The 12,096-nt window shown below is 41.4% G+C and overlaps 1 protein-coding gene across 2 annotated transcripts; it reads right to left on the bottom strand.

Moving 5' to 3' along the window:
- Window positions 1-224: 224 nt before the first annotated feature.
- pitx2 (paired-like homeodomain 2) lies at window positions 225-9,876 on the bottom strand. Of its 2 annotated transcripts, XM_014998982.2 has the most exons (4): window positions 9,470-9,876; window positions 7,242-7,310; window positions 2,572-2,771; window positions 225-1,759 (listed from the first exon to the last, which is right to left on the bottom strand). In XM_014998982.2, the coding sequence occupies exons 2-4, from the start codon at window positions 7,285-7,287 to the stop codon at window positions 1,202-1,204; spliced, it is 804 nt and encodes a 267-aa protein (XP_014854468.1). In that variant the 5' UTR covers window positions 7,288-7,310; window positions 9,470-9,876; the 3' UTR covers window positions 225-1,201. The 2 variants fall into 2 exon arrangements, with proteins under 2 accessions (XP_014854468.1, XP_014854467.1); XM_014998981.2 differs by lacking the exons at window positions 7,242-7,310; window positions 9,470-9,876 and adding an exon at window positions 3,156-3,772.
- Between the last annotated feature and the right edge of the window lie 2,220 nt (window positions 9,877-12,096).

The raw sequence follows: 12,096 nt of genomic DNA, 5'->3' as shown, positions 1-12,096 counted from the left end.
CCGCGGCTCTTGGCTGGAGCAGGCAGGCAGACAGACACGCATTCAGGGGCTAATCTGCCGGAGCATCCCGGTGCCATGTGTATTGGAGCGGCCCATTGTTTTCCTCTATAGATTAGCTGCACAAGCGCCTCAGACAATCGAAAGGCTATAGACAGACTGTCACTGCTTTGCACTCCGCTAACGGACTTCTTGCACAAAGATTAAATAAAAGTCGCCCAGCAGAATGTTTTTGGAACAATATATTTACTTCCATTAAATAAAACACAATATTTCGGGAATTGATGGGGGAAAACAACATAATTCCGTACCAAATAGTATACACAGAGCAAAAAACCAAATAATTTGTCGCAGGAACATTTTTGGATGCTTATTATTATTTTTTAAAATCCAGAATTGCTATTCTAAATCGATATTCACACAGACATTAATAATAAATTTATAATATGTTCGAAACACACAACTGGTGCGTTTTTAGTATGTACATTCCCTTTTTGTTTGCAAGCAAAACATGATTCCTTTTTTTAGGATTTGTATTTTTTTTATCCACATGCGTCGATAAGTTGGAACCTGGAGAGGAGTTGCAGCGTTGGAGCGCAGCCGCTTCAACAAACAGGAGATGATCATTCAAATATATTTACAGGAACATTTCTGTCAACAGTTAACGTCCAGAATCCATCAGGGAAAAAGCCCTCATGACGAGCTGTGAAAAGTGAAACAGGCCTTTATTTTGATTTTTTTTTTAACTCAGTGAATGAGGCCATCGCTCATCGGAGAGGAAGAAACTTAAAAAACTCCCGGTTCAGTTTGACTCCGAGGAGGAGCTGAGTGTGTTTCAGTGGTTCAGTCTTCTAGTGCCCTTGTTTCGAAAGAAAAAAAAAGAGAGAGAGAAAAGTAGCTGTAGTAGTCTCTTGTTTCTGTGGACGGCTGCTATTAATTATCCGCACACTGCAAAAAATAACCACCGTCACAAACATAACCCTCTAAATCAGATTCCCTGCGTGAAAATGAATGAAAGTCAATAAGAGCGAATTAAATCACATTTTTCTCATAATTTGATGGAAAAGTTGAGTCTTGGTTACCAGGCGAGCAGTAAATTTCCTTTAATACTTCAAACAGTTCAAAATGATCTTTTGTGGGGTTAAAAATGCTTTGTCCTCTAACATGTCAGCTCGGTGGCGATTTTTTGCAGTGCAGGTAGCAATTAGACCGGCCTGTCCACCGCGTACTGGCAAGCGCTCAGATTGGTGGCTGGATTCTGAACCCCGGCGTATCCAAAACTCGAGTGCTGCTTGGCTTTCAGTCTCAGGCTGGCCAGGCTGGAGTTACAAGTGTCTCTGTACACGTAGGGAGGGGTCGGCGGCGCGTAGGGGCACGCCGGCGTGGGCACCCCAGAGTTGAGGGAAGGGTTACTGAGGTTGTTCAAGTTATTGAGGCTGTTCAGGCTGGATCCCGGCACGCCGGTCACCGCGGATGGCACCATGCTGGAGGTCATGGAGGAGATGGAGTTGGGCGGCGAGAACATGGTCTGCGAGGATAAAGGGTTGACGTTCATGGAGTTGAAGAAGGGGAAGCTTTTGGTGGATAAGGAGGCGGACGTGAGGCCCTTGGCGGCCCAGTTGTTGTACGTGTAGCTGGGATACATGTCGTCGTACGGCTGCATGAGTCCATTGAACTGCGGGCCGAAGCCGTTCTTACACAGCTCGGCTTGCTGGTTTCTCTCCCGTTTCCTCCACTTGGCTCGTCTGTTCTTGAACCAAACCTAGAGCACAAAAAATAACAAATATAAGAGATAAAATACACTTTTTCATTCTTATTTTTATTTTTGTTATTTGTGCATTTTTTATATTGGGTTCTATTTTTTTTCCCCCTAAATGTACATAATTAAAATTAAATCCCTCTCATTCCCATTTGCGCAGAGAACTCCAGTTTTACAGCCGCCTCTATCTGCGTGGAATACACACTGCAGTCTCAGTGGAGCATCTTGGCGTGGAGTGGATGTGTATTCCCCCGCATGCTTCCACAAACACTCTGACCTTAATCACACAACGTCAGGGCGACAATCGCAAAATACGAGCTTTGCACCTCTTTTACACGGAGAGAAGAACACAAGTGGCATGTCAATAACCTCAACTGTTAACAGCGTCATCATTGCCTAATTACACCTAATAGGCAAATAAGACATTTCGTATTTTGTAATTATATTTAAAATAATTAAACGATAAAGATAATTTCCAGATTTTTTGTACTGAGATAAATATTTGCGCGTTGTCATAATTGATCAAGTTTATTGGAATGAGGTCAAATTAAATGTGGTTTTATCCTGCAGTATTTTAAAAATTATTTCCCTTTAATTATTTTATGAGTAACATTTTATTTATAATATTGTACTACATTTCAGCAATCCATAAAGTTTTATTTACGCGCGTAATTGTGCCAAAAAGCCGCATAATTAAAAAAACTATAAATTGTGTTCATGTGCAGAGAGAATCAGAAGTGCTACGCGCTTGGTATGTGTGTGTGTGTGTGTGTGTGTGTGTGTGTGTGTGTGTGTGTGTGTGTGTGTTTACGCACCCTGACTCTGGCCTCTGTGAGGTTGGTCCACACGGCTATCTCCTCCCTGGTGCTCATGTCCGGGTAGCGGTTCCTCTGGAAGGTGGCCTCCAGCTCCTGCAGCTGCTGGCTGGTGAAGTGAGTCCTCTGCCGCCGCTGCCTCTTCTTCTTGGACGGGTCGTCAGAGGAATCGTCGTTTTTATTTTGTATTTTTTCTTTTTCTATATATATATAAAAAAACGGGTTTTTAGATTGATATTTTGCTCTTTGAATTTAAAAAAGAATAAAATCCAGATATTTTTTATCCTTTTAAAGAAGTTTTTAATGTTTAATTGATTTAAAAATATATACTTTTTCCTTTTAAGTTGCACTCTACTTTTTGTAATAATGTTAAAAATACAAGAAACTATTTAAACTGTTTAAAAACAAACAATACAAAAAACAATAATTCACCGTCAAAGCAGAGACATATGAGCGGCTATTAAAATGACAGCTCCGGTTTTTATGCGTATAAATCTCCCTTCATGGTGACTGATAACAGCCATCTATTGTTTCATAACCAGATGATCTCTGGGACTCCGGGTGAAACCCCGGCCGGTTCTTACCCACAGACTCCGGGCTCGATGTGTCCGACACAGTGTGCACCTCTAACCGGTGCTTAGAGTCCACGGAGCGCTGCAGCGGCTGCAGGCTGGAAGCCATCGCCAGAGCCGTGTGGTGCGTGGAGGCGAGTTTATTCCCTGTGAGGTGGTGGTCTATATTTAATGGATCCCTCATAGAGCTCATCGGTGAAAGATCTCACGAGCTTCTAGCACAGGAAGGCTGAGCGGAAAGTCCGACTCCGGAATGTGTTCAGCTGTCCAAAAAGCGCACAGCAGCACAGTTCCTCTTGCTGAGATGAAGCCCTCGTTCTGTTTAAACTGGAGAACGCTTTAAAACAGGCCATTGAGTTTTATCACAGCATCGATGGAAAACTGCGGCTACCTTGGCTGAATATCAGAGTGACAAGGACAGGTAGGTGATATTAGATCCAGAGGCTTACACACACTCCAGCGCTCTCTGCTCATTTCAGCTGTTGCCTGTGCTCTGCCCATCCAACTGCGCCTCTCTCCACACCTCCACGTCACCGCTTTGCCCCCGCCCCGATTCTCTCTGACAGGCGCGTCCATGTGGATGTGCCCAACCAACCGGAGCTCGCAGAAACGAGATATGTCTGCCAGTGTATTTATGCCGGGGCTGGCGCTTATTTTTCCTCTTCCAAATAAAAGCATGTAAAGTCAGATGAGACGCACGGTGTACCGAGCTGCGCCCCGAGCCGCCGCTGCGCAGCAGCCCAAGACCAAATAAAAATGAAAATAACACAGTTTGGCCTCATTTTATGAGACGGGTCCAGTGGCCCGGTAAAGAGATGGAGTGCCGCTGTTACCCAGGCTGAGCTGCACTCTCCCCGGCTCTGTCGCTGCAGTTTGCTCAGTGGATAAAGCGGCTTTTATTGAAAGGCGCAAAGAAAATAGATGCGCACTGAATATCAAAGACAAACACCTTCTGCACCGCAGAGGTCCCGTGAAAGGACAAACAAATGTTAACTTCAAAAGAAGGGCTGTGGTGGCGCCAGCGCTCCAAAACTATCTGCGCGCACTTGTCAGCTGACGCTAACTGCCAGACACGCATGCTATGTGAAAAAAGCGCACACGTGCCGCATGTGTGTTCGCACAGGGGCGCAGAATGGAGGCGCTGAAGGAAAAGAGTCAAACGACTCCATCCAAAGGCTAATTTACACCAAGCACTTCAGTCTGTGAACATTCAGATCATAATTGTGATGTGTTGAAGTAAAGCGTCCCCACAGCATAATGCTCCCACCACCATGTAATAGCCTGCCCCTGCTGCTCCGCAGTCAGAATCAGGTGAACAGACACACCAGGGAACAACCTTTGTGAAAAAGAGAACTTCTGTTTCTAATGAGTTTTTGACTTCAAGTCTTCCTCAGTACAACACGATCATCTATTACAATCTAATTCCCATTTAGTTGAAATAGAGATTTGACCTAATTTGACTTCCATTGGACAAGTGTGAACAAAACTTCTGAAATCTTCTGAACTTTTATAGTTCAAAATTACTTCAGGCTGCAGAATCATTTATTTATCCTTTTGCTGTGTTTCCCTTATGCAGTCTGACTCTCATCAATTATTTTAAAGTATATTTAGGTAAAGTCACAGAGTTTTGCTGACATGCTGTGTCCCAGCTGAACCATTCTGGAAAAGGTTGGTTTGGAGGTTAACTCGTGTCCATCTAGAACTAAAATAGTGACAGAGTTCACGTTCAAGTTAAACTCGTTCAAAAGCTGAGCAAAAACATGAGATATTTTAACTGAGGCTGTCAAGGAAAACCTTTACAGAATAAATCTAAAACTTATTTTTATGCATTGATCACAGACCAACTCTTAAAGGACAAACTAGATGAGGAATAATTACAATAGAATGATTTAACTGAGTGGCTTTCAGCAGTTAAAACAAAAATTATTTCTCTCCAAAATCGTTGACAAAAATCTAGCCAAAGAAACCAGTTTAATTTGTTAAATTCTTCCAGTGTGGATTTTCGGTCAAAGGCAATAAAAGCAAAACAGACCTCAACAAATCGAGTCCAAGACACAAAAAGCCTGACCTCACAGACTTTCTGATTCACGACATGCAAAAGAGCCACACACTAGCTGTCAAATGGAGTGATCCTCTTGACCCCTCGGTGTTAGGCTTCTCGGATTCATTAAATGAAGCTCGGCTGAGGCGCGCGGGCCTCCAGCAGCCGCAGCCCAGGTTTGGTGAGGACGGATTACTCCATCATCAGCGCTTAAACCGGATCTGTCCTCACTTTGCTGCTGGGTCCTGCAGTCTGCTCCGTCTGGGACTTTTTCTTCCTTCTCATCTAATTTTCATCTCATTCATTTAATGAACGTGACGCATTAAAGAAAAAGGAACAAATGTGTGTGAGAAAACCAGTGACGGAGATGTGATGAAGCAGGTCATCACTCGGGTTAAAATGCACCTTAACATGAATAACCACCACCACCACCACCACCACCATCACCATCATCATCATCATCATCATCATCATCATCATCAAAAAACGAGAAAAACTAAAAAGGAGCCCTTCATCTCCCACGTGCCCAATTGGACGCGCTTTCATGCAGCGCATTTGGACTTGGCGCAGTGATATATGAAAACCCTCCCCACATATATATATAAATACCAGCAGACCACCGACACGCACAGAAACACACATCAGTCACCACTCCTGCAGGCCGATTACATGACAAATCAACTGGAGCGGAACCATTTAGATGCGACTGTTATGTGAAAAACAAGAAATTACGAAGATTTTCACATAAATAATAATAATAATAATAATAATAATAATAATAATAATAATAATAATAATAATAATAATAATAATAATAATACAGCAAACAGTGTGAGGCCATTTTTTCCTCTTCCAGCCATATTGTAATACTAAACTTGAAGTGGATTATCGGTTTCCTCTTCATTTCTACAGTCTGAATGCTTTATCTCTCTTCTGCGGATTACTGCGTGCAATAGGCCTCCGCCATAGAGGGCCATTAATTAGCAATTCAGTCAATATAGCGGGAGACGACAAGGCTTTTTACATAGGATTAAGAAGACATCAGATTCCACCATTAGCGTATTCCTGCTCACGAATAGGCTTTCATTATACATTTAGTTTTCCCAGGAGCCAATCCACCGAGCGCTGCATATATTACAGGGCGGCACAGATGACGCCCGTCTCCCTGTGATCTGCAGCTCCTGCTCGCCAGTTTCTGCGTCTATTAATCATATTATTCCTAATATGCGGTGGTTTGGATGAAGGGATGAATCCAGCAGCCACATCGATGTTTACCGAGTTGCACAATCAAAGTTATAGTTTGTTCTTTTACAGCTGAATGTGAGTTTCGAATCGAATTAGAGAGCAATGAAATAATTCAATTTTACTTAAATAAATCTTTTTTTCTTTTTTTGAAAATCGTTTCTATATTCACTGAATATATTGAAAAGTTGACGGGATAAAATTTGTTTTTCTTACATTCAAAACTGTAAAAAGAAAAAATTAAATTAAATAAACAAGGGGTTGAAAATTAATTCGGCTAAACATTATTTATCCGCTCAAACCAAACCTCGTCATCAACTCAGCCTGCTGTAAAATTGGAGAATACATCTCCATCTGTCCAGCAGGTGGCGCACTAAGACAAAGAACAATGACCCACAGAGGCCAATATGTCTTCACATTTTTTATCAGACTGCTAAAATTGACAGAGAAAAATATTTACCTGCACTATTTTTCATTTTATCAGAAAAAAAGACAATATGTGACCGACGTCACGTCGACGTAATTAGAGAAGGAGGTTGTTTCTCAAACATAAGAATGAATTGAGATAATGACTAAATGTCCTTCTTTTTAATTTTTAGTTTATTATTATTATTATTATTATTATTATTATTATTATTATTATTATTATTATTATTATTATTATTATTATAACCGGTATATTTGAATGTGATTTTTAAGGAGTTTAATTAAATGTTTAATTAAATGTTTAATTAAATGTTAAATATTAAATGTCTGAATGGATTTTTTTCTCTTTTCTTCGCTGTTTTTAAATGAATAAACTTGAGGAGACTCACCTATTTGTGCGCAGGTGGTGGCCAGTTTGCGGCAGTGGGACTCCATTGTGGCGCTGTGAGGTCACTGTTCTGCAATTTAGATAAACACAAAATATTCAGTTAGTTTGACTACAACCTAAAAACGTTTAAGGTTAGAAAATATTTTAGTTTCCCATAATAACAGTGAAGTCTTCAGATAATTCTCTGAAACACTTTAAATTGACCAAAACCTAATAGAAATAATTTACATTAAAAAAATCAAGCTTGAAAAATCAGGAAATAAAGACATGGTGCTATTTAATTTAAGATAATAAAAGTATGAATCAGTGATGACTGTCAGTGAAATACTTCTAATGAGTTTTTTCTGGTTAAATTTTATTATAGAACTTTTTTTGAAGCGTGTCAGAAATTACAGCTGCATTAAAACAATAATTGTGACGCCCTCCTCACTTGCTGTCGACATATTTCCGATTGTTTTACTGCATTGTCTGATTTCTGTGGCGTGGGTAAAACACGTCGTGTTTTGCCTGAGCCTCCACGCGTGTTTTGCTGCTGTCTGCTGCAGTTGGAAGTGGAGTGATTCCGTGGTAAAATCACGGGATTAGAGTCTGATTGAGATGTCTGTCGGTGGGATATTACAAAATTCATTATCGCAACCCTCATACTACCTCGATATGAAGTTACACAGATGGGTTTTTATTAGTCCAGGCTCACACTGTTTGCTTATGATAATTCGAGGCGGGAGGAAATTTGCATGCAGTCAAGCTGTTAACCATTTTCCTCACTTCTCCTCCTCACCTGCTCTACATCTTCGCTGCGTTTTTTTTATTTATATTCCCTGTTTTTCATTCAGAGGATGCAGATATTGGAGGTTAAGTTTTACACAGTGTGTAGCTGCGCGACAGTTCTCCAGAAGCCCTTCTCTATTTTTCAGCAGCAAAATGAAAGAGTGGGAGGCCAGGCTGGAAGGTGGAAGGTTATTGCTCGCTGCTCCGCGTTATCTAATCAGAGAGGTTTAATGAGAGCTCCCTCCAGGATTTTACACACGCGGCCTCTGAAGGCAAACCTGGTTTGATTTTATTTAGAAAACTGAGATTTTAATACAGCAACAATCACATAAATCCACCCACAAATTATCTGCTTTTGAAAATATTATTTAACAAATTTGCATTTCCTTTTTCCAGAAAGAACTAACACTACGCAAAATAAATAAAATCCAAATTAAATTAATTGTAAATACATTTTAAATACAAAGTAAAGTGAAAAGAAAAGTGAGGAAAATTAATTTCTTAATTTAAAAAAATGAATACAACTGCCCTAAATAATAATAATAATAATAATAATAATAATAATAATAATAATAATAATAATAATAATAATAATAATAATAATAATAATAATAATACAATTTAGAGTAAATTAAAGGGTAATAATGCCTTAACCGCCACAGGCCCTTCTTTTTAATGTCTATTTGGGATAAATTGCCCTGTGGGAGCAGTTTAAAGATAGCTGCATCAGCATCGCCATCACCACTTTACTTATTTTCATCCCGTTCATCCATTCATTCTCACTCCGTGGAGCCCGTTTGCTCTCAGCACCAGCAGTTGATGTGAATCAGTGAGTCTCATGGCATCGGGCCCAGTGCAGACAGAAAGCTGGCATCGCCCCACGCAGGCTTTACTCGTGAAATTAGCACAGCGTGAGCACGAGGCTGCAGCCACCACCGGCAGGATGAGCCCACTAACCTCCATCATATGGTCCTGTATTATTTAAAGACGCGGGACTATCAGCGTCATCTCGTTTTTCTATTATTTTATTCTCTTAAGGAACAAAATTGATGAATTTCCACCTACATCACCTGAATATTTATTAGTAAATCATAACAAGCGGAATTTTACCTATCGAAGTGTTTAGACTCCAGATAGAAGATTTAATTATTCTAAATGTCCGCTGTTTGCCTTCTTTTGGTAGTTTTTGCGTATTAATAGGATCGCACTGCATGTTTCACTCTGCGCTCTCCCGTGTCCCGGCTCTCCATCACCGCTATAACACCTCATGATCATCCGCCGACCTGTGCGCCAAACCGTGCCCTCACATCCCCCATTTATGTTCCTCCAGTCACGGGTTTGAAATAAACATCAGAAAACGCACAAAGTGGAACAAATTCCCTCACTCGCATTAGCTCACATTTCGGTTCTCCTGTTTTTTTCTTTTTTTACTCAAAGCGCTCCAGCTCCTCCTGTACTCACCAGCTGCGGTCACTGGACGGGACAGGGATTTTTTTTTTCTGTCTCCAAACCGTCGGCGTTTTCTTGTAAAGTGAGGAAATAAATCCCACCGTCCTCAGAAGCCGCGCTCACGGCTCAAACTCAGACAACCTCGAGCTCCAGCGGCGGTGAACTTTCTGTCCGTAAACGTGAGCGTCGCATGGAGGAGCTCCCACACGCCGCGCGTATCCAAAAAAAGAGACGCGGCGCTGCCTTTAGGTTTGTTTCATTTATGCGCATAAATAAGTGTCTGTTTACAGCGCGCGGAGAAAGTGCGAAGGAGGCGCTTTCATCCGAGTCTCCCCTTGGCTCGTCCTCTTCTGTCTTCCTCAACTTTTTTTTCCTCCCTTGAAAGACGCTCCAAGAGTGGCGCAATTTTTCCAGCTTTTGAGCTCAGAGGGGAACTCGTGTGTTTGTGTGCCTGGGTGTGCGCGCGCTCACAAAGGGGTGTGCATGTTTGCGCAGAGCAGAGGGCAACTCTCAACTTTCACCAACAATCCAACTATTCTGATGCGTCTTTTCAAGAAGGAAGCGGTGATGAAAACGACTTTTTATCTAAACATTACGGGCGTGTATAACTTTTAATAACTCGTTTTCTTATTAATGAAAGGCCAAACTATTTATAACTTTGGTAAATTGGGCGCAGAATAAACAAGACGCAACCACAGCTGTCTGCAACAGTTCATATCTATTAAATTCAGATAATAATTACATGTTTTCTCATTTCTGCAACCATTCAGCCTCAATTAAAGACTATTTGATAAGACACAAAAAATCCTTTATAGCTAATTTAATACACCCACAAAACATAATATTTCAAATAAAAGCTGAGAGCGTCGCTTTTATAGAGATGCAGTGGCCTCCTTCTGCGCCAGACAGAGCGCTATCGTGTTGCGGATTTATGTGCGGACGGAGTGAACAGCTGGCTCGGATGCAAATGTTCTTTATGGATCCGTTTCGTTTGATGGAGACTGCATGCATGTTCCACCCGCATCTTAAGCGAGGCGAGCAGACCGGACGCAGGCCTGCGTTAGTCCCCCCGCACCGCACCGCACCGCACCGCCCCCTCCACCAGCCCGCCATCCCGGCACATAATCCGTCTTTTACATTTTTAGTCATACTCCCATTAAGCCAGTAATTAATGCGCTCATCCACACGGGAATTTCCACGCAAAAGGGGGACACTGAAGCAAAACGTACGCGCCGTTTCTTCCTCTACAAAAAAAAAGAAAGAAAAAGAAAAAAGAAAAAAAATATATAATGAAAATCAAGTAATTGGAAATACATTTAATAAACTACATTTGTTGGAATAAAATTATCCAATTGTAGGAATAAATACAGAATTAAAAAAGCATTTTTGCGTCAGTTGAAGTATTTGGACTAATAAAAGATCCAGGCGGGATTGTTTTAAATATTTTCTAGTCATCTGAGCCTGACCTGCAGTGTGATATAAGGACAAATTCATGTCAAACACTTTATGTCAAACATCCCGGTTTGTCAGGATTTAACCAATTTCTCAAGGAAAGCCTACCAAACACGCTCAAATGAGAAAAAATGCAAATAAAAGAAGAAAGCATCAGCCCTGCATCACAGAGATTTCTCCACATTACGCCCCGCCTGCAAGTACAGAAGAAAGGGGGAGCGCAGCGTCTGGAGAGGCTTGATGCTTCGGCCGCATTTGCTTCTCTTACCTTCTTTCACAAAGAGAGGAAGAAAAAAAATGAGTGAACTGCCTCCTCTTTCTCACGCAGAAAGATGCAGAGGAATGCCTGAAGTTCAGACAAGGCTGGCGGGTATGAAATCTTTCGCCTCGGGGGCAAACCGGCGGCTTCTTTTCATTTCAAGCGCTTATCGATTTGCCGTTGTCATCTTTGGCGACGCAGAAGGACACTTGAAAGAATTTCTGATGGGGCTGTGATGTGAGAAACAGGGTGACCTGCTCCGCTGGTGCTCTCTCCTGATTCTTAACGAGCACATCAGCCCGTCTGTGTCAGCGCAGTTTGGACACTTCAACTTTTCCCTCCTCCTGCACACGCTGGAGAGGATTTCAAAACACTCTCTGCAGCTTTTTATGTATATCAGCACGGCATGCGAGCCTGCACTTCAGGGAGGAGAGATGATAGACTACTCAGGCAGTCAGCCGTTAACCGAGCTTCATCTGGGCTCCTTTAAAAACAGGAACTTCTCTCTTTGAATTCACAAAACTCAGCAGTTGGTTCCATTTCTTACATGCAAAAAGTTCAAATTGTTATTACATTTATGCTGTTTAGACGTTCTCAATGTAATATATTTTATTTATTAGAGTCGCAATTTAAAAATGTAAAAGCTTGCCTGCATTGTTGGCTCTGGTGTCTCAACCCATAGATTCTCTGTGGTTCGGGTTTCGGTGCAGCTAACCTCTGCTCATCTTTTTCTACCAGACTTTTTCCTTCCACACAACTTTTAACTGGAATGCTTTAATGACCCTCAGTGGTTGCTGGACGTCTCTTAAAGTGGATGCAAAGGATTGCAAAGGCCTTAACATAGCCATAATATTCTGTATTAAAATAATTTTGTTGTAGCTAATATGTTGCTGACATAAATGACCTTTACAGTGAAGTTGTAATTTAT

This window comes from Poecilia mexicana, unplaced genomic scaffold (genome assembly GCF_051168715.1).
Source record: "Poecilia mexicana isolate PSO_F unplaced genomic scaffold, ASM5116871v1 scaffold_10, whole genome shotgun sequence".
In the NCBI taxonomy this organism is placed as follows: Eukaryota; Metazoa; Chordata; class Actinopteri; order Cyprinodontiformes; family Poeciliidae; genus Poecilia; species Poecilia mexicana.
Note: the sequence above shows the minus strand (reverse complement) of the source record. Positions and strands in the feature narration are given on the sequence as shown.

Coding starts and splice junctions, on each gene's coding strand:
- pitx2 (XM_014998981.2), bottom strand. CDS start 3,336: ATGAGCTCTATGAGGGATCCATTAAATATAGACCACCACCTCACAGGG. Junction 2,772..3,155: donor ATCGAGCCCGGAGTCTGTGG/GTAAGAACCGGC, acceptor ATATATATATAG/AAAAAGAAAAAATACAAAAT. Junction 1,760..2,571: donor TCACAGAGGCCAGAGTCAGG/GTGCGTAAACAC, acceptor TTTGTGCTCTAG/GTTTGGTTCAAGAACAGACG.